Source organism: Cyclospora cayetanensis, unplaced genomic scaffold, assembly GCF_002999335.1.
Source record: "Cyclospora cayetanensis isolate NF1_C8 unplaced genomic scaffold, CcayRef3 CcayRef3_contig_12, whole genome shotgun sequence".
Taxonomy (NCBI): Eukaryota; Apicomplexa; class Conoidasida; order Eucoccidiorida; family Eimeriidae; genus Cyclospora; species Cyclospora cayetanensis.
This window is the reverse complement of record NW_020312059.1, coordinates 53,807-79,579: the sequence shown is the minus strand read 5'-3', so window position 1 is coordinate 79,579 and position 25,773 is coordinate 53,807. Positions and strand designations below refer to the sequence as shown.

Genomic DNA, 25,773 nt, shown 5'->3' with positions numbered 1-25,773 from the left:
TGGCCAGCATCATTATACTCGCGACTTTAGGCTTCACTAGAAGCCACCCTATGCGATAGAGCGGGCAGGTCCCCTGCACTTCTGATTTCCGATTGCTCACTGGACGTGACGCTTGTGAGAATCGTGCGTATTGCTTCTTTCCTGCTGTGCTACGGTGGGTACATTCCTACCCTGTAGCCTAGGACGTTGATGGAAGTTGTTCCAAGGCATGTCTGCTGATGATGGAGCGAAGTACACGGCCATAGAGCGATTGCTGTGTAGCATCCCGTTGGAACGGTTGGGGTTTGCGCCAGCTTCGCTGCTAATTAGATTACTCTTAATTCACGTTTTTTTAATTCTCTGCCACTAGCAAGCCAGTACGCGGTTTGCCGCCTCCGGGTGTCCAGACATCGTGTAGGACACTTGTGGACGATGGACGGGAGTGGGTGTAAGGTTTCTTGAATAGCAGCAGCTACGACTCGTTCGAGGGAGGCAATGGCAGAGAGCTGGAGTTGGGCAGTGCAGTGTTGTGTTAGTGTTTGAACTCTACGTAGGCCTCTGAGGCGCGTGATCAAATGGAGCGAGCCATGTGCTCCCAAGCGGTGCAGTTGTCGGTGCGCAAATGAATGGATATTTATTAGTACCTTGTCGTTTTGGTGGGGGGAGGACACATGCTGGGAAGCGGGCTTGGGGGAGAGGAGTTGCATCCAGCTGCAGAACTATCACGGCGCATAGGCACCTTAGCGCTACGGCAATATCCTGTTCACCCCTAAGCTCTCAAGCTCACAGCGAGTTTTGAAGCGCAAACGCCGTGTGCTGTTCAAGTTAACCCCCAGTTGGATTCTTTCAAGGCCCCTGACATAACTTTGCAAGGGGTACTCTGATACAACCAAAACATGCATATCATGTGCACGAGTACACGCGATCGATCAATTTTCGCAGTGGATTCAGGCTTTGACCGGCTCAGGCTGAGGCGTCTGCTGGGCGACTTCGGGGGCACAGTTAGCAGCCCTTTCCTTCTCCTTCTCCATGATCGCCATGAAATCCTTGGTCTTCTTGCAGAGAATCGTTATTTTGGGAACGAATTTTCTCCTTGCAGATGCGAAGTACGCCGTCTCGACCTTTTCAATCGTCACGCAACCCTCATCCTGCAACAAGGCAGCCGTGCCAATAGCTACCTTGGTTGCCATTCCAAGGCCTTCACACACACACAAGGATATCGCAGCGCAGGGCACGTAAGTATAGCCGTAATAGAAATACACACACGAGAGAATACACTCAAACTATGAGCACCCAAGTACATTCATACATACCGACACAAACCTCTTTGCAGAAACACTGCCGCCAGGCAACGTGGACCCCCAAGCATGCATTAAAAAGCGGGCTCTAACACGAAGGACACGCCTCAAAAATGCGTTTCCACTGTACTTGCCCCACCCCGCAATCTTAATCAATAAAAGAGTCATAATGGACAGCGTGCGACGAAGATAGCCTGGCCTGTGGCAGTGCCGAAGTGTACGTACACCAACTCCTTCCCACTCAAGCGCGTAAAAGTTCACACTAACAAATGCGATGCGCGAAAAGCTCTCATGAGGAGCGCATTGAACCCACGGTTAACCCATGAATAGATTCTGCCAAGGGCGAAACAACAACGGCATACACGAGCATCGGAGGGTCATACACACAGGAGGGTTGTGACGAGCATGGAGCCGGGGAAAGGAGGACAGCGGAGGGGTAAGGGAGGCAAGAAAGCGCAGAAGAAAGCAGAATCGCAGTGAATCATGAAGAAACAAGAGGCGAGACACAGACAATCGATTGCATTGGACACGCTGCAGTGCTGAAATGCGAGCCGTTACCCCGTTCCCTCCCTCCTCCCTACACGCACGTGCATTGCAGAATGTGCCCCGCCGATCCACGCATACAAACATGAAGCCCACAATGGAAGCAAGCAACGTGCAGCCGAACGGGTGAGGCAGCCAGTACCAAGGACGAGGCAGCCTGCGCTGCACACTGTCCTTGCAAGCTCGCATAGAGCCACAGGATGCGTGGAATTAGCAGCGCAAGGCACGGCCGTCAACTACGTACCTGAAACGGAAAATTCGTCGAAAGCCTCTTTGCCCTCCCTCCCCATCAAGATCCTCTTGCCAATGCGCGCATAGAAGCGGGGAGTCCTCTCGAGGGAGACCTGAAGCGCAAGACCAACAATTGCACGTGAAAAATACACCTCTAAAATGATAAGCAGGGTTAAGCGGGAAGAACCGGTTCCATTTGCGGGTATATGTGCCCCTTAAGCTCCAGGGCGGGAACACTTGCGTCGATTGTCTCATGGTGCGCTCGCACTATCGGGCGGGCCTTTGTGCTCCCGTCAAATGCAGAAAATTGAGGAAATGCGGCTGAATAATCTGATTATGTGGACGATTGTGGGTAACACAGCCCCCTTAGGGCGAACGCGAGTTACGTCAGACGATGCGCTGGGGGAGGAGAAGCACCCAGAGACGGATAGGGGGCAGAGGAGACTGAATAGACGCCTTACCAAAATAAAGTTCTCGCTCCTCTCTGGACGGGCGGAGGATGCTGCCGTTTGTGCAGGTGTGGTGCTGCTTGTCTCTGCATTCGCTGTTGCCTCGGGTTGCGCCATTTTCAGGAAGGGTGGGGAGCCTCTGTACACTACCGATCCGTCTCGCTCATTCATGCAATCCAACCAGAATTCTTTCAAACTTCAGGCATGCCGCACGCAACACGGCGCTGGAGGGACAGCATGCAGCAGCTGCAGCAGCAGCAGCGGCAGCGGCAGCGGCAGCAACAAGAGGGCGTGCTCCTGTTCTATGGTATCAACATATACTGAGGTCTCTGTAGCCTCCAGAACTACTATCTACAATTAATATAGGTTACTGCACTACATAAGAGAATGAGGGCAAAGATAGACCAGAGGGAGAGAAAGGGAGACTCCATGAGCGCGTCTTTTGGGGGGCAAACGACCCGATACGCCGCATTCTTCCTGAGCAAGTCCTCCTGCTGGTGGGAAGGGGCACGTGCACGCAACTCCCTCCTCCCATGCGTGTCATGAAGCTACACCATACGCTTGATAAAGCATGTAAAAGTGAACCAGCTAACACTGCTACGGCGGAGATGCCTAACCAGGGCACTCTCCTCAGCCCTAGACACGTATTCAAGAAGAGCAAAGTTGCGTTCTCCTCCCCCGTCTACGTTTTGCTCTCGCCACCCAATGGCTTGTTCTGTTTTCAGTCACCATGGATATGGCAGTTTAAAACTCGATATTTATTTCCTGTAGTGCCGTGTGCTGAATGGAGGCTGAGCGAAAGGGCTCTCAGGACGTCGTGCACTGCTCTCGCTGCTCCCCGCACCGAATCGGGGTCTTTAGAAAAGGCGCCGAGTATTTCAACAGGTGTGCCAGATTTATCCCACAAATTTACAGATCGTGAATTCTGAGTTTAAGGCGTAAATGTGGCACAACCACCGAGCAAAGCGTGGGGGCTGACGGCGGGGGGCGGGAGGCAGGAAGTATAAAAGGAACGGTGTCGCAGGTTGCACTGCTACTTGAATGCTCGCCCGTGTGAAGGCCCATCAGTGCACAGGGAGCCCGTAGGAACCGATTACAATACTCCTTTGCAAAAAGGCTCAGTGTGCTCATGAGTCGTGGCCGTGTGAGCTCTGTGTGGCCTAAAGCTTCCCTTGGGGTCGGCGGAAACACTGCAACTCTTGAACGCTGCGCATTCATGGCAGGCGATAAGGTCGCACAGCTGTGCACGAGACCTTGATGAACAGAGTGACGTTTTTTGGTGTGAAGGGCGAGCCGCAGCTGCAAAGGAATAAAATCAGCTGGTTCGATGTCGAGCTAGTGGCTAGCGCTCGTGCGGCGAGGAGGCTGTGGGCCTCCAGATTGTACTAAAATTCGGGAGGGTCAGGAAGTTCCACCTCGAAACAGCTCTTCTGTCCTCTTAGTTCACATCGCTCCATGAGGCTGCCTCCGGCATAAGGCTAGACACATTGAGCTAGGCTGTGCACCGTTGCACGGTGTGAGCACTGCAAGCCTTCCCTCCCAGAGGCGCCAAGCAGCTTGGCGAGCAAGCACGTGACACCGGTGCTGGAGTAGGAACCTGATAGGGTCCAATCTGTGCAACAAGCAGAAAACATAACAGTCCGGATACCACAATCGCATACAAGGCATGAGCGGAGGTTGAGCTGTTTGCACCCTCGCGGTGATGCCTCCCCCGGGGCTGCAGTCCTGCAAGGAAAGGGGGAGGTGGCCTGTTTGGAACTGATGGATGTCAGCTTACCTTGAAGTTTTGCATAGCATTTATTAGCTGAGGGGCCTTCTACGGAGGCTCACGGGGGCGTGTGGCAGTAACTCTGGGGTAGACCAATTTCCATTTTGGCGCTGTATGCAACATTAGCTATATGTACAGTGAATACTTGACCGATTCTCGGTTAGATGCCTGCGAGTCTTCCGGTGGCATACATAAAAGCAGGCCTTCATAGGTGTACTGTGAAACTGCCCCCGCCTTGCAGCAAACAAACTAGCATCCCCACTAAGCTCTATCTTGGCGGGATTCATCAAATATTCAGCGAAATCTCCTGCAGTAGTGAGTTTTCGTGTAACAAACTGCGGAAGCTGTTTTCGCACGTGTAACTACAATCGTCATACCACAAAGCATGTTATGGAAAGCAGCGTAACGTATCGAGCCTTTGCCCTTCAAAGGAACCGCTCTCAGAGCAGAGGGGAAGGTGGCAGCCGGCATGCTAAATACAGAAGGGCAGATTCACAGATTCATCAGACTTGCTGCTGGGACCGAGATGCAGCCCTCTCGGAATTCATGAGCTCGGCAGCCCAAGGTGCGACGTAAATTCAGGCAAAGCATGCTTCGCCTTCGAATACAATAGACAATAAATACACATTCCGTGAAGGCATATGACATTTCCGAAGTAAGCATTCACGATCCGAGAGTATTTGTAATGTGCTGAAGCCCGAACCTGTAAGTCTGGGAAGGCCACAGGGAGACCCCATCTCACCAGCGCTCGGCTTCACAGCCACTCGATATCCCCAAAAGGGAGTGTATATGGGGCACAAACGCCTGCTAAAGTGTATGAGCGAAGGCTGCCTAATCTGTGGCGAGGCTAGGGAGTTCCAGTACTGAAGGGATTCCAAGAGCAGCGAGGCCTACTAGCCACGTGATATGGCTTGAAAGGCTTTGGAGGCACCAATCCAACAGTGTTAGGTCGGTCCCTGTGGTAAAATGCATCTATACAAAGACGAAATGCTGCTCGCAAGAAAAAACCGTTTAGTGCACGCCGCCTTCAAGAGGAACAAGTGCGTGTCTCGACCGCGGTTTGTGTCGAGCGAAGGCACTCGGCGTTTACTCAGACGCTGCAGCAGAGCGTAATCCCACAGAGAGCGGCTTTTCTCTTTGTATAACAAAGAAGAAAACAGAAGCGCAAAGAGAGATCCAAGCTTATTCTTGAACGGTTACTTTTTCCTTCGTCTCCTTAGTTCCCCCTGTATGTACTTCTTCGTCTCCCAGTTTACAAGCTGCCGTCCATGCAGCAGTACATGTGTATAGATGCAGGAAGCATGCCTTTTTTAGCAATCCATCTACCTGTATATTGGCGCTATTTGTGCGCACACGGGTGGTGCGTGTACACCAGTGCAGACACATCAGGGAAGGTAAGGGCTTCTGTCGAGATACACGTTGGGTGTTCGCGTGGGAATAACACGCAAAAATGCGTTTTAAACCGATTAAAGGCCCCGTAACCGTGGCGTAGGCAGGCGCAGCTTGCAGAAGTGTTCCCGAACTAATGTAAATGTGTTTCTCTACTGCCTTCTGATGAATGGAACGGCAAGGACAGATCAACACACTCGTAAGCAGTTGCAGGAAGCAGTGCCCTCGCAGTCACAGGCAGACATTCAGATATATCCATAAAATTTTCTTTTTCTATCTCCTTTTGGGAGACAAAAAACAGAGAGGCTCCTTGTCGTTGAGGCGCAGATTCCTCTACAGGATATGTAGACCTCCAGTGGGCTTCTTGCTCTCTTACGTCCAAAGGGGTACTGCTGCAGCTACAAAACGACGTTCTAGTGTCTTATGCCTTATTGAGCACAGCAAGCGCTGCAGATGCGCCTGATCCTTCTCTCCTTGTTGTTGTCGGGTGCGGTTGCTTTATGTGTGCACTGCGGAAGAGGTAATGCTTCTCCAGATTCCGATGGATGTTTATGTATGTGTTTGAAATCATGAATAGAAGATTCTACTATCATAAATGCATGGATTCGCTAGGAGGTGTTAGCTTCAAAGATAGATACCTGCATCTATGCATTGAGATTTACACTGAGGGACACGCACAGTGGCGATTGCGCAACATGGGGCTTCTGCAACTGCTCTGCAGGTGGAATTCTCTGTAGAGAGGTTTTGTGTGTGCACTTGATGCTCGGGGTTGAGATATTTTCCTGAATTTATGCTGAGTAGTGTTGCCGAGACACCCGCATTGGGAGACCCCCTGTATACAATGGGCTTTCGCACCATGTTCTAGTTCTCGAAGTGCAGTGCCTATACACCGTGTGTAGACACTTCGTAAGCCGATACTTCATGTATTGAAGAAGGACGCGTGCTCAGGCCATGTGTATAGCGTCCTTCCTCAAAGGTGTTCGTAGGGAGGTCTTGAACTTTTAGACTCAATGCAACTTTGGAAAAAATACCAAAGTCGTTCCCCCCCATCCTGCCTTTCCCTGCCGCACACCTCAAAGCTTTTCCATATGACGAGATAGGGGCAGCTAGGACGCGGATATTTACATTCTCTTTGCACTTTGGGCATTCACAGATACTTACGCAGAGCACGTAGTGTACTCGCACACAACACTGCGTCTTCGTTTTATTTCTTGCAGCAGGAAGTGGCGCCAGCCCGAAACAAGCATGAAAAAACCAAGTCCTCTAAGAATCAGCTCTCGTCAAATTTAAATAACGGGTTGCAGAACGCGCCTGCATGTAGCTTCTTAGCCCGCTACGATAAGGCATTCGTGACTCGGCTGAGGAGCCGACTCAGCTAGCAAAACTTGTCTACTGAGCTGGTTGCTCTTTAATCCTGTGCTCTCCTCCCTCTGACGACCTTCTGCTTTGCGGCACACCGTGTTTCTCAGCCTTACAGAAAAGCTGAATGGACACGCTTGGCTCCCTCTACGCGAAAACTGCACTAATGCACTCCTGCAGCCCTACTGGCGACATGACTCCTACCGCCGCCGTGAGGGTTCAAGTGCCGTGTAGTGCAATTACAGCTGTAGAAGCTGCTTGCATGCGGCACCCTCCCCTCTACATCGAGGCATGCCTCATAAGGATCCAACACGAACGTCGCATTGCTTGCCGGAGACGGGCGACTTAAGCGTCGGAGAGCGCTGCTACGCTTTACGGGGGGATGGTGGTGCCTTGTTGCCCGTTCCTCCCCGTTCGGCTCTTCCTTTTTCCCCTCCTCTCCATCAAGGCAACCGGCTCACTTATTCAAAAGGAGAGAAGAGGCTTGCCCCTAGGGGCAAGCCTCTTCTTCTCCGGGAAGCGAGGCAGCCACAAGACAAATGTTGTTTATACATATATATACATACATGTATATATATATAGTAGGTACATGTGCAGCTGTAAGGGGCAAGTTAGGAGACGGCCTCCTGGGGGGTTCCCCCCGCGAGGCTCATGGAAAGGCAAGCTACACGATCTACCGCCGCTGCAAAGAAGCCGTCTCATACTCTCCACTCTCAGTGCGACCGTGTGCGCATGCATTTCGGAGGACAGAAAGCCCCCTCCCCCCTTCCCCCGTCTAAAGGATTCAGCAGCAACCCGCAGCTGGCGGAACTTCAACATTAAACTATTGCTGCTCCTCCCGATAAAAGACTCCCGGAAGCCACTACAGGCCCGCAGATATTGCTAAGGCCAAGGGGGAGAGAGTTTCTTCCAGTGAGTGAGTGAGCTCGCTCACCCACTCACACCCTTATCTTGCTCTCCATTTGCAAAGCGGGTTGCACAGCACCAGGCAGGGCTTGCTGCCTTTGCTGCTGGACGCTTTCCTGCGCAGCTTCTCGCGGCCCAAGCAGCCGAGACCCTTCAGTGTATCTACAGCCCAGATATATATATATATATATCCAGCGCAGTGCGACAGCGGCACGCGAGGCGCACCCACACGCAGAGGAGAAGACTCCTCACAAGCAGCAGCAGCAGCAGGAGTGTCAGGAATTGGCAACTTCTTAGTTTCTTCACGATGCGAATTTATGAGCCATCAAGAGAGGAACCGTCGTATCTCTTGTTTGGCGAAGTCTCCGCCTTACTTACTTGGCGCTCATGCCCGCGAGAGCCGCCGATATTTTTGCGGCTGCGGCTTTAGCGGCTTCTGCTGCAGCAATGACGCTAGCTGGCAGCCGCGATTGCTGCTGCTGCTGGTGAGACTGCTGCTGCTGCCCCAACACAGACGCTTCCACCTGGGCAGCCGCTGCTGCCGCCTGTTGCCGAGCAGCTTCTGCTGCAGCGTCGCCCTTTCGGCGCGCAGCCAGCGCTGCTGCAGCCAGTGCAGCAGCAGCGGCGGCAGCAGCAGCAGCAGCTGGCGACATGGAAGGCCGGCCGCCCCCCGCAGCTGCTGCTGCAGCCCCCGGTGTATTCGCAGGGGCCCCCTCCTGCGGCTGCATGCGAATCCCTGCACCGCTTCCCCCCCCCCCTGCCGGAGGGGGAGGGATCGGGGGAGGAGGGGGAACATTTGGTCCTGAGCTCCACGAGTTGCTCGTGGTGTTGTTCATCCCCCCAATGGCGGCTGCTGCTTCCCTCGCCATCGCAATTTGTTGCTGCAGCTTGCTCTGGCCTTCGTGAATCATTCCGGGGGGGGGGGGCCTCGGGGGCTTGAGGATCTGCGGAGTGCCATGCGCAGGCGAGCTGGGATTTCTCATGCTGCCTCCAAGCGGCTGCTGCTGGTGCTGGTGCTGCTGATGGTGCTGGTGGGGTTGTTGTTGCTGATGGTGGGGTTGTTGTTGTTGATGGTGGGGTTGCTGCTGCATGCCTGTACCCAGCAACTTCATGCCACCCATAGGAGGCGGGTGTGGAGGGCCGCCGCCCCCGCCTTCCTCTCCTTCGTGCTGCTGCTGCTGCGGAGGGGGGGGGTGGTGGGGGTGCGGCTGCATTTCGTGGCCGTGCGGGGGGGCCCCAGGGGGCCCCACAAAGTATGCATGCGGCCCGTCCATTCCCGCCATGGGGGGCCCCGCGAATCCGGGGGAAAAGGCAGCAGCGGCGTTCCCCGCGCCCCCCATGAAGAAACCTGCCCCTGGCTGCATCATGGGGGCCCCTGGCTGCATCATCAGGGGGGCCCCATGGGGCCCCAAGGGGGGCCCCATGCCATGGGGCATGCAACCCCCCATCGGGAAGAACTGGGGAGGAGCCCCCATCATCCCCATGCCCATGGGGGGGGCCCACGGGCTGCCGTGAGGGCCCCCCCCCCACGGGGAGACGGCAGCGGCAGCAGCGGGGGAAGGAACGGAGGCGGCAGCAGCGGGCAAGGGGGTCGTACCCCCATGCTGCTGCTTCTTCTGTTGAGCTGCTGCGTAGGCTGCAGCCGCTGCTTCGATACTGTCGGGAGGAGGGGGGGCCTCCTCCTCCGTCGGTGGTGCAAGCTTCGCCTCTGCACCGGCAGCGGGGGGGGGCCTCTCGGTCGGAGCATTTCCAGCAGACGCTGCATTCGCAGCACTCTCCGTGCTGACACGACCACCACTTGCTGCAGGGCTTGCTTCCGAGGCTTTCGCAGCCTCCGCTGCTGCTGCACCTGCTGCAGCAGGTGCAGCAGCAGCGGCAGCAGCGCCTTCGGCCGCTAGAGTGTCCTTTGCCGGTGCTGCTGCTGCTGGTGCTGCTGCTGCTGCACCATCAGCAGCGGCAGAAGGCGTGCGAGATGCACCTGCTGCTGCTGCTGCTTCTATTCCCGCCAGGGTTACTATACACGTTGCTGCAGATGCTGCTGCTGCCCCCGCTGCAGGCTCCGGGGGGGGAGGGGCCCCTGCTGCTCCGGTGAGCGGAGTGCTCAGGGGGGGGCCTCCTGCCACGGGGCTGAGCGGAAGGGGGGACGGTCTTGCCGCGGCGAGCAGCAGAGGAGGCCCCCTAGAGGCCCCGAAAGGGGCCCCCATGGGGAAGAAGGGCGCTGGGTACCCGAGGACTGGAGGCGCCCCGCCGGGGGCCCCGGGGGGCCCCCCGACGAGTATCCTGCCTCGGGGGGGGGCCCCCGGGGAGGGTGTTGCGAGGAGGGGGCCCCCCGGGATAAGCGGAGGCGCAGCAGCAGCAGCAGCGGCCGCTGCTGCTGCTGCTGCGCCTGCAGGCGCGCCTCCTGCCGGTTGGTGGGGCCCCACGGGGGGCCCCCCTCCGGCGACGTTTAGATGCTCCTCGCTGTGGCAGAAAGTGCATGAGAGTCCGTCTTTAGGGCATGTGCCAGTGAGAAAGAGGGCACACGGCCTGCAGACGCCTCGCGCATGCAAAACAACTGAGAAATGGCGCTCCTTATCAGCTTTATCGCCGTGCGAGGGGTGGTGACAGTAACAGCAGCTCTCCCCTGGGCACCCCGGCTCCCCGCTGTGCGTGGGCGCGCAGGGGAGACACTGCGACTGCGCATGCAGCAGCGTCAAGAAGTACTTCGGAGAGTCTTTCACGCTGTGCTGCTCATGGTGGCAATGCGAGCAAAACTCCCTGGAAGGGCACCCAAGCCCAGATGAGAAAAAAGAAAGACAAGGACGGCAAGTCTCCTTCTCGTGCTGGTTCTGCACTTCCTTCTGAAGCGCCTCGGCTGCTTGGCGCATTGTTTCTTGCTGCACACCCCCACAAGAGACACACGCTATCGCGCCAACAGGTATGAACACACACTCTGCATATTTACAAGCAAGCCCGTGGTCTGTGCAATACACATATACCTCTTTATGTCTCTATTTACACACACACAAAAGACACGGCGCCACAGATATACACACACACACACATATATATATAGTTATATAGCTATATATGTGTATTGTTATCAATACAGGTATATAGTTATACATGTGTATTGTTATATATGTACAGTTATATGCATGTATACAGTTATACAGATAAAAATCACTCCAAATACTAGACGTAGATCAGTTATTTCTAGAAGTCCTTTTATGCGAGCACTCGTTGAAGCGAAATTCGAATAGGGATGTTGCCCCCTTCCCCTCTCCGCCTTCGCAAGCCGAAAACTGCGTCGAGGGGCCCCGTGCGTGACGTACAATTTCTGGTGTTAAGTGGGAAGAATGGTGGCATTGCATGCAATTCTGCTCGGGAAGACACCTTTTGCCAGCAGTGAGGGCCTTGCAGGCCGTACAAATGCCCTTTTCGTGTTTGCGAACAACCCATCGGTGAGCTTCCGCTAGATGAGGGTTGAGAAAAACAATTTCCTGCGCCAGACACGCGTGCACATGACAAAATAGCAGCAGCCGCCCCACAGAAGCATGATACATACACACACACACACACACACATTCGAGAGAGACAGAGAGAGAACTGCAAGTCAGGTAATTGACCACAAGAGTGCGTCTAATGCTCGTTCCCCTGTACGACTGCTGCTGCACGCGAGAAGTCGCGTGGCTTGCTTAGACAAGCCGAGCGACTTCTCGCGTGCAGCAGCAGTCATACCCTCTCTCGCCCCCTCTTTCCGCTCCCCCTTCTCGCGTGGAATAAAAAAGCAACGTTGCTTCTGCTGTCTAGACGCGCCTACCCCTTCTTCGCCAACGAGTCCAAGCTTAGGCTTTTCCGCGATAAGCGGAGCGACTGCCGAAAGCTTCGCGCTTTCCCCCCCCTCCGCTTCCTCTGGCTCAGCTTCTGGCTGTAGCAAGTCAATGGCCTAAGGAAACATCGACACAAGAAGAGACAGAGTCGGCAAGTCGGCGATTTCGAGCGAAATTTCGGCTCGACAAAATCGCGCAGTCCTCACTAGATGAAGAGAGTGCAGGAGAAGCGAGGCATTCTGCATTCTTTCGGCTCGGCGACTGCGCCTCTCAGAGAAACACACGCGTGTCTTTTTTCAAAAGAAAAGACTTAATATCTACGTCTGCAGCTGCATGCTGCATAGCAGTTCGCCCACCGCATCGACACACACGCCTCTCCCATCCCCCCCTTCTCGGCAATTCCTGCGCAGAGAGGAGACTCTTTGCCAAGAAAAAGAGCTCTCCTCCCCCCTCCGATTCGCAAGCCTCACCAGCGGTGTCTTCATGGTCTTTGGCATTTGTGAGCGATGATCCTCGTGGTGACATTGCAAACAAATCTGCCCCTTAGCCTCCGCCTTGCAGACTGCGTCAGCAGCAAAAAAGGCCTTGCAGGGTTGACACCACCCCTTGCGATGACGTTCCAGCGCATACTGCAGCTGCTGCTCGCGAGCTTCTTGTCGCCCCTTCTGCATGAAACACAACGCCACACATTGCACTACACTAGATACACGTAAAGGGGGCGAAAGATGTAACAAAAACACACATGCACATCCACCCCATAGAGATCGACTCCAGCTCGTCATCAGGAGAACAACTCCTGGCCGCAGTGGGAAGAACGCCGTAGCTTTCCTCCAGAGACAGCCACTTTCTTCCTCTCTCTTTCGCTCTCTAGCCCTCTGTCTCTCTCTCTTCATCCCCCTTCCTTTCCTCAAATTCACGAAAAAAAATTTCCGAAATACGAGACGGCAGGAGAGGCACACCACCACACGCCCAGCGCGCACGCAGGTGACACCCCCGTTTTCTCTGTCTGTCTGTTTATATGTTTGTTTGTCTACATGTCTGTTTGTTAATATGTCTGTCTGTTTATATGTCTGTTTGTCTACATGTCTGTTTGTTAATATGTCTGTCTGTTTATATGTTTGTTTGTCTACATGTCTGTCTGTTCGTCTATCTGTCTACATATCTGTCTATCTATCTGTTTGTCCATCCGTCTGTCAGTCTCTCTCTATCGATCGATCTATCTATCCTTACCCTTTCTTTTCTCGCAATTTGTGCCTGCTTCTGAGAGGCCGTCGCTTCTGCCGAATGATCTGGATGGTGGCAGAAGGAGCAGCGAAGCCCCTTGTTGCAACTGCCGCTCAAGTGATCAGCACAAGGGAGACATGTTCCTGCCCTGTGTTGTCTCTGAACCTGCTGCTGCAGCGTAGTAGGTTCTGCTGAGTCTTCCGTCTCTGCTTCTGGAGTGCCCTCCTGCTGCTGCTGCTGTGAGGCTTCCTGCTTCGACGCTGCCGCGGAGTCTGTGACAGAGAAAGAGACAGTGTCTGCGGCATGTTCGCCATCTTTTTGCTGCTGAGAGGCCTCCTGCTCCTGCTCCCCTGCCTCTGCCTTGTTGCCTTCGACCTTCGCTTCCGAAGCAGCAGCGCTGCTGCTCTCTGCGCTCTGCTGCTCGCCAAGGAGGAGTGCCTCTGCATCCGCCTCTACCATCTGCAGCCGCAGCAGGAGATGTCGACAGAAAAAATGAGGGAAGTCCATAAGAGGCCTGCCTTCAGGCTGCACCCACCCGATTACGCGCAAAGAGAAGATAAGGAGAAGAGAGAAGACGGAGAGAGAGAGTGATGTACATACGGAGAAGCGAGAGAAATAAAGACTGGGAGAGAAGAGCGAAGCGAGAGATAAAGAAAGAAAGCGAGAGAAATAAAGACTGGGAGCGAAGCGAGAGAAATAAAGACTGGGAGAGAAGAGCGAAGCGAGAGATAAAGAAAGAGAGCGAGAGAAATAAAGACTGGGAGCGAAGCGAGAGATAAAGAAGGACAGAGAGCGAGAGAAATAAAGACTGAGAGAGAAGCGAGAGATGAAGAGAGACAGGGAAAGATACAAAGAAGGACAGAGAGAGATGAAAAAGAAAGACAGAGCGAGACAAAGAAGACTGAGACAGATATTAAGAAAGACGGCGAGATCACGCGAGGACGCATAAGGGAATGTGCCCGTCTTCATATATACCGAAAGCAGCAAAAGATAACAACAGAGCTTGCCTCTTTAGGTCGGTAAAACATCGGATCGTGCTCGGCATGATGACAGTATGAACAAGTAGGCCCCCTGAAGCACTCAAGCCCTCGAACGACTTGTGGGCAAGGCTTGCAGTGCCCTTTCCGATGAGCGTCTTGTTGTCGCTCCCCCGCAGTAGCGCCTCTCGAGGCTCCTTGGCCTCCTCCGCGGCGGTGAGTGCTGCCCACGCCAGCGCCTCCGCTGATATCCGAAGGTGTCAGCGAACGAGAAGATTCCCGTGATCTTGAGCGGCTGTCGTCGAGGTCTCCTCCCCCCTGTACGCCCGAACGGAGCGAAGCAAATGGCAAGAGGAAAGAGCTCAGAGAACGGCGGCTCCGAAAAGAAAGCGCAGAGAGAGACACGTGCCAGAGACGGATGCCACGCATGCATGCAAAAGTGGACATGTAAAAATGATGCAAATTGAGCTTCCAAGAGTGGACATGTACGTTGAACATGCAAAAGTGGAAATGTAAAACTGAAGTAAATTGAACTTGCAAATTGGACATGCAAAAGTGGACACCTGCGACTTCGGAAAGTGCAATTTCGGGGTTAGAGCGCCGCTTTGTAGACGCGGCCGTGGAAAGTCGAACAGCGCTCAGCGCAAGTTTTTTCTCATACTGCCCGAGAGCCCTTCGTTGTGTCTGCGGTTTGGCGAGAAGATTTTCGAGGTGCATACATCCATGCATACACGCATGCACGGGTGTGTGTAGGGAGGAGGACCATAGGGAAGCGAACGAAAATGACATACATAAGCACACAAAAATAAACATGCATAAATAAACACACGTACATTCACAAGTAAACACACATACAAACATGAATAAACACACAAACATACATACAAACACACATTTCCACCCATGCTCATGACGAGAACCGCATGCGTTGAATTTTGAGGAGAGGCCCTGCGGCCGGGCGGTCGTCCAGCGCGCTGTCTCGACAGCTGCGTGGCGCAATCCACATGGCCGTTCACGGATGCTGAACTGCGGCGAGTTTTTGCATTAAAGCTGTCTGAGAGGGATTTTTCGCGCTTCAAAGATGCATTTATTTCAGACTAAATGAGTGAGTTGCGTCGTATCCCTCCGCTGCTGGCTGGCGCAGGCGTAGGGAAAGATGTCTGATTTCCGCTCACTCTGCGAGGTCCTGCCCCCGATCTCCGGTAACCTCTTCTATCGCCACGATCTGCTCGCTCTCTAGCAGGAGGGTGGGAAAGGTTCGCGTGTTGTTGTCTCGGAGGAGATCGCGAATAGGAATGCCGTCTTGGGGGCCCCCCTCCGCCCCGCCTGCCGCCACCCCCCCCCGAAGGGGAACGCGAGCGCGAGCTGTCTCGCCAGGGCCTCCTGCTGCGGCTGTTCCCGCCGGGGGGGGGCCCCCCGGCACGGGCTGCTGCCCACCACGCTCCTCCTCCTGAAGTAGAAACTGCACTGCGGTGACTGCCGCCGAATCTCCCCGGAGAGCGCGAGCCACTTCGACCCCGACGACGGGGAGAGGGGCTCCTAGATCTTGCATGCGGCCCTCCCCCTCCCCCAATCCTGCTACTCCTGCTGCTTGCCGCCGGATTCGGATCATCAGGGTGCACCAGAAACACGTCGATGCGGCTGCTCCGCAGGGCCCTTCGATGCAGGCGAAACTGCGCCGACTCCGCCTGCTCGCGACTATGCAACCCCACAAATGCCCGCTGTTGTTGCTGCTCTTGCTGCTGCTGCTCTTGCTGCTGATCGTCGCTCTGCTGCCCCTGCTGTTGCTGGGAAGGAGAAGGAGAAGAAGAAGGCAGAACAACCTGCTCGGGGATCACTCTGAATCCAGAGTCTCTTAGCCAATCCATGATTTCTCCTTTTGAGACGTTCGCAGGGAGGCCCTCCAGACGGACCCCCCACGATCCGAAGGAACGGTGGTTGTGGGGGTGGAGAGGCCCCCCCCCCCCCCTCCTCTGCGATCCCCTCCCGCCCTTGAGCCTCCCCAAGGGGCCCCCCCACTCCACGGAGCCGCTCGGGGCTGTGGCTTGTCTTTCCCGCCGTCGTACCGGAAGCGTTCTCTGCTGCTGCTGCTGCGTCGAGGGGGTGCAACGGGAAAATCAGCAGCCGCGTCGGCTACTGCCCCGCCTCTGTGGTGCGTGCCCCTCGGTGAAGTAGGGGGGGGCCCCCTCGAGGGGCCCCTCGAGGGGCCCCTGCCACGCCGAGCGGAGAGGCTGCGGCTGTAACTCCTGCTGAGACGGGGGGAAGGAGAACGGGGGGCCTCGCGGCTACACCACCGCCCTCGCTGCTGCTGCTGCTGCTGCTGCTGCTGCTGCTGCTGCTGCTGCTGCTGACGGTGATGATGGTGCGACGCAGAAGGACTTACCCGAAGCTCCCCCTCCTCTGTAGCTCCGCCTCCAGAACGGAAGCTCTTGCCGCTGTGAATCGGCTGTGTGGAGCCGGTGGGTGGGGGGCCCCCTCGGACCCCTCCTTCTCGCTCGCGATCTTCCTGCACCCCGTCACTGCCTTCGCTGTCTCTGCGTCGCATGCGTTTGCTGATGCTCTCTGTGGCTGCAGCCTCCGCTCCGTTTGAGGCCTCTGGGGAGGCGGCAGCGCCGTCTCGTTTGTGCCGCTTGCCGCCGTCTGAGGCTCCCCGAGAGGGGGAATCTGCGACTCTCATCCCTGCCGCTTTTCTGGTGTTGACGTGCTGCTGCTCCTCCTCCTCGAAGTGCGGCTGCTGGGCAGAAAGAGTGCTCGCTGTGCCGCGTTGCCGCGGGAGAAAGGCAAAATAGGGTATCGGGCATGCAGCGGCAACGGCTGCGGCTGCTGCTGCACGGCTGCGGCTGCTAGTGCTGCTAGTGGCGCTGCGTCTCTCTTTCAGAGAGGCAAAAAAACAAATTGTAATCTCCTCTCCACCTTGGAGGCACACAAACAGTCTTGCGGGTGCCGGCGCTGGTGTTGCTGCTGCAGCGGAGTGTACGTACAGCAAGAGGTGCGCATACCACACCGGGGCTGGAAGTTGGGGGGAAGAGGCTGCTGCTGCTGCTGCTGCTGCGGCAGCTGCTGCTCCTGCTGCGGCTGCGGCTGCTCCTGCCCCTCCTATGCGCTGGCGACACGGAGGAAAAGAGGAGCAAAGGCGGACTCCAGACAAAGAAATAAAGAAGAGAGAGTCGCACACGCCAAAAAGAAGGGAAAATTACACACCTTCGCCGATGCTACTACAGCCGCAGCTGCTGCTGCCACGAGAGAGCAGCAGCAGCAGCAGCAGCAGCAGCAGCAGTCCGCGTACACCCGAGGAGGCGCCCGCCCCCCTGCTGCTGCACGCCACGATAATCTGCGAGCTTCCTTCGACTAAAAAGCCTTATTCGTCGCACCCAAAGGTATTTGTGAACGAATGGAGGCTGTCTTCCTGTTTGATAGCCAAAAGATCGCTGAAGAAGAGCGCTATGCTGGCTATCGGAACTAAGGAGCCGATGCTGCTACCCCCCCAGGCTTCCAGCTGCAGCAGTCCAAAAGCCTCTCAGAGTACACGGGCATGCAGCTTCCGAGTCGGTGGCTATGGGCGGGAGAAACAACACACACGCACACACACAACCCCCCCTCCTCTTCCCTTCCAGCCTCTAGTCCTTTTTGTGAAATCATGACGTGCTTCTTTTTGCTCTGCGGCATGCATGGTGGCGAGGTTTCGCATCCTTTGATTCTCCGTCTTCTCTTTGTTCCTTCTTTTGGATTCTGAGCGTGCGACTAGCTGTCTTCGATCCGTGGCGTCCCTCTTTTCGCCTTTGGAAGCTTCTCGCAGCTTCCGCATGCCGGAGGGGGTCGTACGGGGTGTTGTGCATGTGTACGTGTATGTGTATGTATGTATAGATATGTATATAGCTTCTAGCTTTAGGAAGGTGCAGATACACCCAACACCCCGTTTGCCCCTGCGGAGACGGCAGCAAAAGTAGCAACAACAACAACGAAGGAGGAAGACACATTTATTCACACAACCTTCCTGTTCGTAAGGATTCGCCGCTTGTGCCTCCCCAGGAAGGCGCCAGAAAGCAGTGTTGCTTGAGTACAGCCTCGTTTCGTTCAAAGAGATGACGATCGAGAGGAGGCTATCCGGGGGAAAGGGACGGAGGAGCTCGGAAGGTGGCAATAAGGTGAGTAGAGTGGAGTCTCTCTCTCTCTTTCTTCAAAGTGTATGCGCTGTACAATATGCAGCATACACTTTGTGCGCTGCTTCTTTTGCTGCAGCTTCTTTTACTGCTTCCTTTGCTGCAGCTTCTTTTACTGCTTCCTTTGCTGCTGCTTCTTTTGCTGCTTCTTTTGCTGCTTCTTTTGCTGCTTCTTTTGCAACTGCCATGAGTGCTGCAGTGTGTATGCGGTACCAAGATGTATGCTGAATGCTGCCGATACTTCGACTCTCTCTGTAGACTGATGGGAAAGAGTCGCTATTTTCGCACGCTGACGTCTATTTAGACGCGTGCTTTCCTCGGGTTTGTGGAATTTGCAGGGTACTGCTGCTGCTGCTGTTTTTTGTTTTCTTGTTGTTGCGTTTTGCTGCTCCTGCTACGACTAGGCACTTGGTGATGGCGCTGTCTGCAGCTGTGCATGTCGTGCTCTTGCTTCCATCGGCCTTCCCCTCTGCATGCAAATATAAATATAGAAGCGGCCTTCTGGGTGCGCTCTTGTTTCTAATGGGTGCCTTGCAGCGTCAGGCTACGCTTTTTTCATTTTTCAAGAAGACGGAAGACGCACTTCCACCTCCACAGCGGCAGTCCACCAAGACAGAGGGCTCCTTCTTGACAGGGGAGTCGACAGCAGGGGTATCAAGCTCACCAGCGAGATCAGCAGAAGTGGGGAAGCCTGCAACAGCTGCTCCAGTATCGCCAAATCGTCAGAAGGAGGATCTTCCCCCCAACAGCTTGTTAGCTGCCACAGCCTCCTCGAAGGAGCAGCGGGAGGATGAAGAGGGTGAGGAGCGGCAGCAGACGCGGGGTAGTCGACAGCAGCAGATGCAAGCAAGCGAGATGAAGTTGTTGAATCAGCAGCAGCAGCCGGAGAGGGTGTCGCGCGAAGCAGCAGATCAGCCTCTGAAGAGGCGGCTGTCCTCTACTGTAGGGTTGGATTGCGAAGAGGAGAGCCTCACGAAGAGAAAGAGGCTGCGGAAAGTAGCGCTGGATTCAGAAGAAGAAGAAGAAACAGCAGCAGAAGCAGCAGCTCAGCGACTTTCTAAGGGGGGTGGGGGGGCGCTCCTCCTGGCTCCTGAACCCATGGATGGAGAGGCGTCAAAAGTGAGCGAGGATAGAGGAGCTGAGGAGGAAGAAGAGGAGGAAGAAGAGGAAGACGAAGAAGAGATGGAAGACGAAGAAGAGACGGAAGACGAAGAAGAGATGGAAGAAGAGAAGAAAAAAGGGGAGAAAAAAGAGAAGAAGAAGCTTGTGGCTCCCGATTTGGAGTCACTTGAGTTTAACACGCCTGCAGCAGCAGCAGCAGCAGCAGCTGCTGCTGCTGCTGCAATCTCAGCCTCATCGGCAGCAGATCTACGAGGCCTCCCATTGGGGATGCGCCGTTTGAGCCGTTCTTCTTCTGCATGCAGCAGCAGCAGCAGCAGCAGCAGCACTAACACGAGCACTTCTGCCGGATCAGGAGGAGGGGCGAGGCGTACAGACAGTGCAGGAGGAAGGGAAGAAGGGGGTACTACTTTGGGGGGGGTGTCTCTGCGCGGCATTTTTTACGACGTGGCTGCCCGCACGAGCAGCCTTTATTTGCGGCGCTACATCGACGACTTTGAGCTGTACAGCGGATCCTTTTCCTTCCCGCCTTGGTTGCACCCCGCGTCTCTGAGAGACGCGCAAGGCCGTTTGGCATGCAAGGATGTCGAGTACGCGCCACAGACGTTGTGGGTGCCTCCGCCGAATCACGCTCTGGCTCGCGAGCATCGCGCGCCGCACTACACGCCTGGAATGCAGCAGTACTGGGAAATCAAGAAGCAGCACCACGACAAAGTCGTGCTGTTCAAGATGGGTCGCTTTTACGAGTTGTTCTACGCGGATGCTTGCATAGGTCATGGCGTTTGCGATCTCAAGTGGATGGGGAGCACGGAAAAGCCTCACTGCGGCTTCCCCGAGCAGTCCTTGCAGCACCACGTGAGGGCGCTTGTCAACGCAGGCTTCAAGGTAGTCGTCGTGGAGCAGACGGAGACTCCCAAGGAGTTGGAGCGCAGACGGGTGCAGGAGCAAACCAGAGAAAAGGCCGTCAAGAGGGAGGCTTGCGAAGTTTTTACGGCCGGATCTATTCCTCACCCCGAGATGCTCGAGGCGGAGGCGAGGCTGCTGCTTGTGCTTGCGGCGTCTACGGAGACATCTGACCTCCCGCAGGAAGACGCAGCTGCTGGCTGCGGCGTGCGGCGAGAAGAAGCGGAAAAAAAGGAGAAAGGGGAGGCAGAGGAGGACAGAACGCACCCGCATGCCTTCGGCGCTGCGCTGATCGACGTCACGACCAACAAGGTGTATCTGGAGACAGCGAGAGACAGCCCTTGCTGGAACGCTCTAAGAGGCCTCTTAAGCCGCTCGCAGCCTGTCGAAGTGGTGTACAGTGCAGCGCGAACTCCCCCAGCTGTAGTGGCGCTCCTCAAGCGACTCCCGTGCCTCCCGCAGCTTTCGCCGCTCGCAGACTTCCCACACACCTTGGAAGCCATGCAGCTCCTCGATGCGCATGTGCGCAGGCGTCGCAGCGTCAGCAGCAGCAGCCGCTGCTGCAGTGACAACAACAACAATAATAGCAGCAGCGAAAACGGAGGCGAAACTGCGCCCTTTGCGGCTATGCCCACCGAAGACGATGCTGGCATTGCTTTCTGCCTGGACGCTTGCGAGCGAAATCCCTGCCTGCTGCGCGCAGTCGGCGCAGTGTGCGTGTATCTAAAGCAGCTGCTGCTGCACACGAAGGTTCTGCCAGTCCTGCAGTTCGCGCCGCTCTCCGCCGACTCCTCCAAGCTGCTGTGTCTAGACGCCAAGGCGCTCACCCAGTTGGAAGTTCTCGCCAGTCAGGAGGGAGATCCTGCTCGCTCATTGTTGAGCTGTCTCGACAACACGGTGACGGCTGGAGGCAAGCGCCTCCTCAGGCGCTGGGTAGTGGCCCCACTGCGGTGTATAGACACTCTGAACTGCAGACTGGACGCTGTAACATGGCTCCTCCAGCGGGAGCAGCAACTCGAACGGCTGCGCAAGGCAGGCAGTGCTCTCCCCGACGTCGAGAGACTCTCGGCAAGGTGCCTCGCACAAAGCCAGCAGCAGCGGCGACAGGCTGTCTACTTCGACGACGTTCATCAGAAGCAGCTGAAGGCGTTTCTGGCACTTCTGGATTCTTTCAAAGCCATGGAGAGCCTCACAGCTACCCTCGTAGAGGCGCTCAAGCGGGAGAACGAGGCAGCAGCTGCAGCTGCTGCTGCTGCCGCTGCTGCGAAGGATGATGTCTGGCCGCAACGACTTTGGCAGCTCTGTGCTCCCAAAGACATGGGAGGCACCTTTCCGCGACTCAAGGAGGAGTGCGACAGGCTGAGAAATCTTGTCGTTGTCAGTGAGGACGGCGTTATCGCCCCTCGAAAGGTTCGTTGTCTTGCGTTGGAAACGCTGCATGCATGGACGCCATGACGTGAAGCCCCTTTCTTGCATGTGTCAGAAATTGCCCTTCTCTCTCGGAATATTTCCCTCCCCTTTCTCTTTCTTTAGTTTCCGCTTCCATAGAGTTGTACCGATTCTCCAGTTGCTGGTAATGGCGCTTTGCTACTGTCAAATGAACTTCTCGATATGTCGTGCTCTGCCCGCAGTGTTGCTGCAGTCCTTTGCGTCTTTCTCAAAGACTTTAACCTCGTAGTTTTTCTTTCTTCTCTTAATCTGTATGCATCGTCTTTCTCTCCGCGCCTCATTAAGAACATTATCAAGGACGTGTGTGATATATGATGTGTCTATGACGTATATGGTGTGTGGTTTCGATGTGTGTATGACGTATATGGTGTGTGGTTTCGATGTGTGTATGATATGTGTGTGTTTTATATGATGTATGATATATAGTGTCAGGTATATGATGCGGTACATCTGTGATATTTTATGATGTATGCCATATGTGTGATACGTGATGTATGATATACGTATGGGACCTTTGATGCGTGTGATATGTGCGTGTTATAGGGGGTGTGTGTGTTATAGGGTGTTTGCGATATTTAAAGTGTGTGCAATATGCGTCTACAGGGCTTAGTTGCGGAATATGATGCGGCCTCGGCGAAGATTGGGGATTGCAAGGCTAAGCTAGAAGACATTCTGAAAGAGCTGCAGAAAACAACAGGCCTAATGAGCGCTATGAAATACACGCACACGAAATTCAGGTGTGTCGGAGCCGTCGAGCAGCCTAGAGGGCCTTTTCTGGAGAGAGTATGTGTATATGTAAGTTTGCGTATCTAGATATAGATATATATATGCATATCTATATATGCGGAAATGTGAGCGCGCCTTGGTCAGATATGAAGTTGAATGTCCAGAAAATATCTCTAAAGAGACGCTTCGTCGCCTCGATGCAGACATTACTTCTACAAGAAAAGGTTTCATCCGGTATACGCATGCACAACAACTCTAGAGGCTCCCTTGAGTTTTCTTTATGAGGCCTTGTTTGCCTTTTTGCTAGGGATCTTGATTGTGGCACGCGCTTAAATTATATTCATGGTGATGTCACGTTCGAGGGGATGCTGTGCAGATTTCGTACACCCGATATTTGCGAACTTGCTGAAGAGCTAGACGGTAAGCGCAGATCTTGTATGAATTATAGCGTCTCGAAAACGACAGACTCGCTTATCGCTGCTTAAAATTGCCCTTCCCCCCTCGCACTTTCTGTTTCTGCAGAGGCGCTCGCTCTGCCAAAGGATTGCGCGTTTGTGTGCAGAACTAGAGCTGGCTTTGAAGGACTCTTTCTACCCTTTCCGTTCATTTTTAACGGGGGAGTTCTCAAGGGCCTTCCCAGACACTTTTGCAGTGTCTATTCAGTGCGTCAACGAGCTCGACGTCCTGCAGAGTCTCGCAACATTCGCCCGCACGCATGCTGGTGAGCCGATGGTGGTTGTGGTGGTGGTGGTGGTTGTTGTGGTGATGGTGGTGGTTGTGATGGTTGTTGTGATGGCGGGGATGCATCAAGTGCTGCATCGATTGCTGCAAGTTGCTACATCTGCGGTGCTCTGCAATTTGCTGTGGACGCCGGTAGGGGAAGGGGTGTCTGGTCTAAAGCTGCACCAGCCTCTCCCCCCTCCTTCCCCCCTCATCTTCATGAGTGTCAAGGTTTAGGCTTTTCGTCATGCATTGTTTATTATATTTATATATATTTATGCATTTATGTATGCTGCAGGGCCGGAGATGACGCGTCCGCGGCTAGTGCCGCCGTCAGAGCATGAGGAGCCTGTGCTGATTCTTCGAAATTCGAGGTTCGTGGTGGGAGGATTATGACGAGCTTAAATTATACTTGGCGAGAAACGCTTGATACATATATGCATATTCATACATGTATGTATCTATATACATATTCACACACATATATATACATATTCATACACACACACATGCACATATTCATACACACACATATATACATATGAGTACATGCGTGCCTGTGTGTGTGTAAAGACACCCGATGGCCGAGAAGCTTACCGAATGTTTTGTTCCAAACGACGTGATTCTCAATAGCAGCAGCGGCGGCAGCAGCAAGAGTGCGCGGACGCTGTTGATTACGGGTCCAAATATGGGCGGAAAGAGCACTTTGTTGCGGCAGACTGCCCTGTGCGTCATTTTAGCGCAGCTTGGCTCCTATGTTACAGGTTCGTCTTATCTCGGATGAAGACGCCGCGATGCCTTTGGCGCGGTATAGAGGCTGCGGAGGGGCTTGTCTAGCACGTGTGTAGTCTAGGAGGTGATGCATTGTGTGTGCCTTCTTTGTGCAGCGTCGGAGTGCGTCTTGACACCTGTTGACCGCATCTTTGCACGACTTGGAGCGGAAGACTTCATTCTACAGGGCAGCAGCACCTTCCTTGTCGAGCTTTCCGACGTTGCGGAATTGACAAAGCATGTGCGCTTTGCTTGCTGGTCATTCTGATGTGTGCTACGTGCGTGCTTTCTTGCTTCTCTGTTTGTATGTGTGTCTGTTTTTTTTCTCTCTGTCTATGTGTATCTGTCTGTCTGTGTATATGTATCTGTCTATGTGTATCTGTATCTGTCTGTCTCTATCTGTCTATGTGTGTCTGTATCTGTCTATGTGTGTCTGTATCTGTTCGATGCTTCCTTGGCAAAGACACCATCCCTTCCGCTCAGCGCTGGCTGCTTGTTTGCTTTTTCGAACCGCTTACACTGGGGAATTTTCACGCACTTTCTTAGTGTGTCTGGTTATGGCTTTGACTGCCTGGATGTTGGTCTGTCAGCGTGTCTGGGGGTTTTGGTGCTATATACAAATACACCTGTATATACATGTTCATGTGTGTATTATTAGGGAACTCGCTATTCGCTGGCACTGATAGACGAGCTGGGTAGAGGGACATCTACAAGTGACGGTCTCGCCATAGCCTTATCCACCGCTGAGTGGATGACAGATGCCCTCCAAGTGCGCCACTCGCCACACCCTTCCTTGTTTCATTCCAGAAATCGTCTCTCTTCTCCCCCTTTCCCCCTCCCCCCCACCTTCCCCTTCCCCTACGCCTCTTTCTCAGTGTGCGGCAGAGCGGCTTCCCTCCAGCCGCGCTGCAAGTTGCAACTCCTCCTGAAGGGGTCTGTGAAACCTTAGCCTTTCTGCCGCAGCACATGCTTCCACGCAAGTTCACATAGTGTAGCTTATGCGGTCTATCATGTCTGTTCACGCCCCAAAAGGCCATTTGGACGTGCTTCCAATGAATAAAAATACACATATAAACAAAAAATACATATATTATTATGTAAATAAATAATATGTATGCATATATATACGTATACTATGTAGATTTGCGTGTTATTGATGAATTCAACATGCATGGGTTTGTGTGTGTGTGTGTGTGTTGGCCCCTTTTTTTCGTCCATCTTGAATACAGTGCAGGACTCTGTTTGCGACGCATTACCACATGTTATGCTACGAGTTGAGGCAGCATCCTGGTGTATTGAATGTACACCTGGGGGCTTCAGTGGAGGGAGAAACGGTGTCCTTTCAGTATAAGGTTCGAGAGGGGATATGCCCGCATTCCCACGGTATCCTTGTCGCCAGGATAGCGGGTGTGCCTGAAAGCGTGCTCAGGTAAGCCTCATGATATCGCGTAAGGGGCCTTTTCGGTATGACGCGCCTCCCTCTCGAGGGGCAGGGGTTATTATTTTCTTTGAAACACGGACGGGCATGTGGAGGCTGCTGGCGAGGAAGGGAGGGCGGGAGGCAGTCTCCAGTTCTAAGGGCGTGCCTCTGCAGGCCATATTGTGTGTCGGTCTGTTTGTGCAGTTGCGCCGCCTCTCAGTCTCGCATGCTGCAGCAGCAGGCTGCCCAGCAGCAGCGGGATGCACGCATTCGCTCAGTTGCTGCTGGCATCCTGAGGGCCCTTGACACAAACCCTCAGGATCTAAAAATTATTCATGGGCTCTTCAGAGCGGAGGTGCTGTCCGATGCTCAGGAGCAGGAAGCTGCAGATGCTGCTGCAGTTGCCACTGCAGCTGCTGCAGCGACAGCTCAGGGGTAGTAGGGAACAACCGCGAGAGGGCCAGACAAATCATGTTTAGTTACATTTCTCAGAAACAAAAGGGTGCAGAGCACGCGCCAAAGAACGGTAAGAGGGGCCCCTTGCCCCCCTCCTTCCCCTGAAAGGAAGAA

General features: G+C 54.4%; 4 protein-coding genes across 4 annotated transcripts; 1 reads left to right on the top strand and 3 right to left on the bottom strand.

The window, feature by feature from the left end:
* Positions 1-926: 926 nt before the first annotated feature.
* Positions 927-2,617, bottom strand: LOC34618178. The gene is made up of 3 exons (XM_022731516.2): positions 2,513-2,617; positions 2,065-2,164; positions 927-1,177 (listed from the first exon to the last, which is right to left on the bottom strand). Exons 1-3 carry the CDS (start codon positions 2,615-2,617, stop codon positions 927-929), a joined length of 456 nt encoding a protein of 151 aa, XP_022589060.2.
* A 5,329-nt stretch (positions 2,618-7,946) lies between these two features.
* Positions 7,947-10,789, bottom strand: LOC113147067 (trithorax group protein osa-like). Its single transcript, XM_026336278.1, has 4 exons — positions 9,854-10,789; positions 9,488-9,754; positions 8,301-9,379; positions 7,947-8,073 (listed from the first exon to the last, which is right to left on the bottom strand). Exons 1-4 carry the CDS (start codon positions 10,787-10,789, stop codon positions 7,947-7,949), a joined length of 2,409 nt encoding a protein of 802 aa, XP_026192063.1.
* A 318-nt stretch (positions 10,790-11,107) lies between these two features.
* On the bottom strand, positions 11,108-17,740 carry LOC34623990. Its single transcript, XM_026336277.1, has 12 exons — positions 17,551-17,740; positions 16,967-17,073; positions 16,002-16,495; positions 15,376-15,903; positions 15,068-15,171; positions 14,856-14,989; positions 14,470-14,619; positions 13,966-14,253; positions 12,965-13,282; positions 12,205-12,399; positions 11,610-11,850; positions 11,108-11,376 (listed from the first exon to the last, which is right to left on the bottom strand). The coding sequence occupies exons 1-12, from the start codon at positions 17,738-17,740 to the stop codon at positions 11,108-11,110; spliced, it is 3,018 nt and encodes a 1,005-aa protein (XP_026192062.1).
* A 277-nt stretch (positions 17,741-18,017) lies between these two features.
* Positions 18,018-25,642, top strand: LOC34623365 (DNA mismatch repair protein MSH6). Its single transcript, XM_026336276.1, has 14 exons — positions 18,018-18,089; positions 18,633-19,433; positions 19,494-20,709; positions 20,758-21,527; positions 22,170-22,303; positions 22,437-22,526; positions 22,669-22,712; positions 22,855-23,013; positions 23,311-23,344; positions 23,586-23,776; positions 23,900-24,024; positions 24,442-24,552; positions 25,013-25,212; positions 25,408-25,642. The coding sequence occupies exons 1-14, from the start codon at positions 18,018-18,020 to the stop codon at positions 25,640-25,642; spliced, it is 4,182 nt and encodes a 1,393-aa protein (XP_026192061.1).
* The last annotated feature ends 131 nt before the right edge of the window (positions 25,643-25,773 follow it).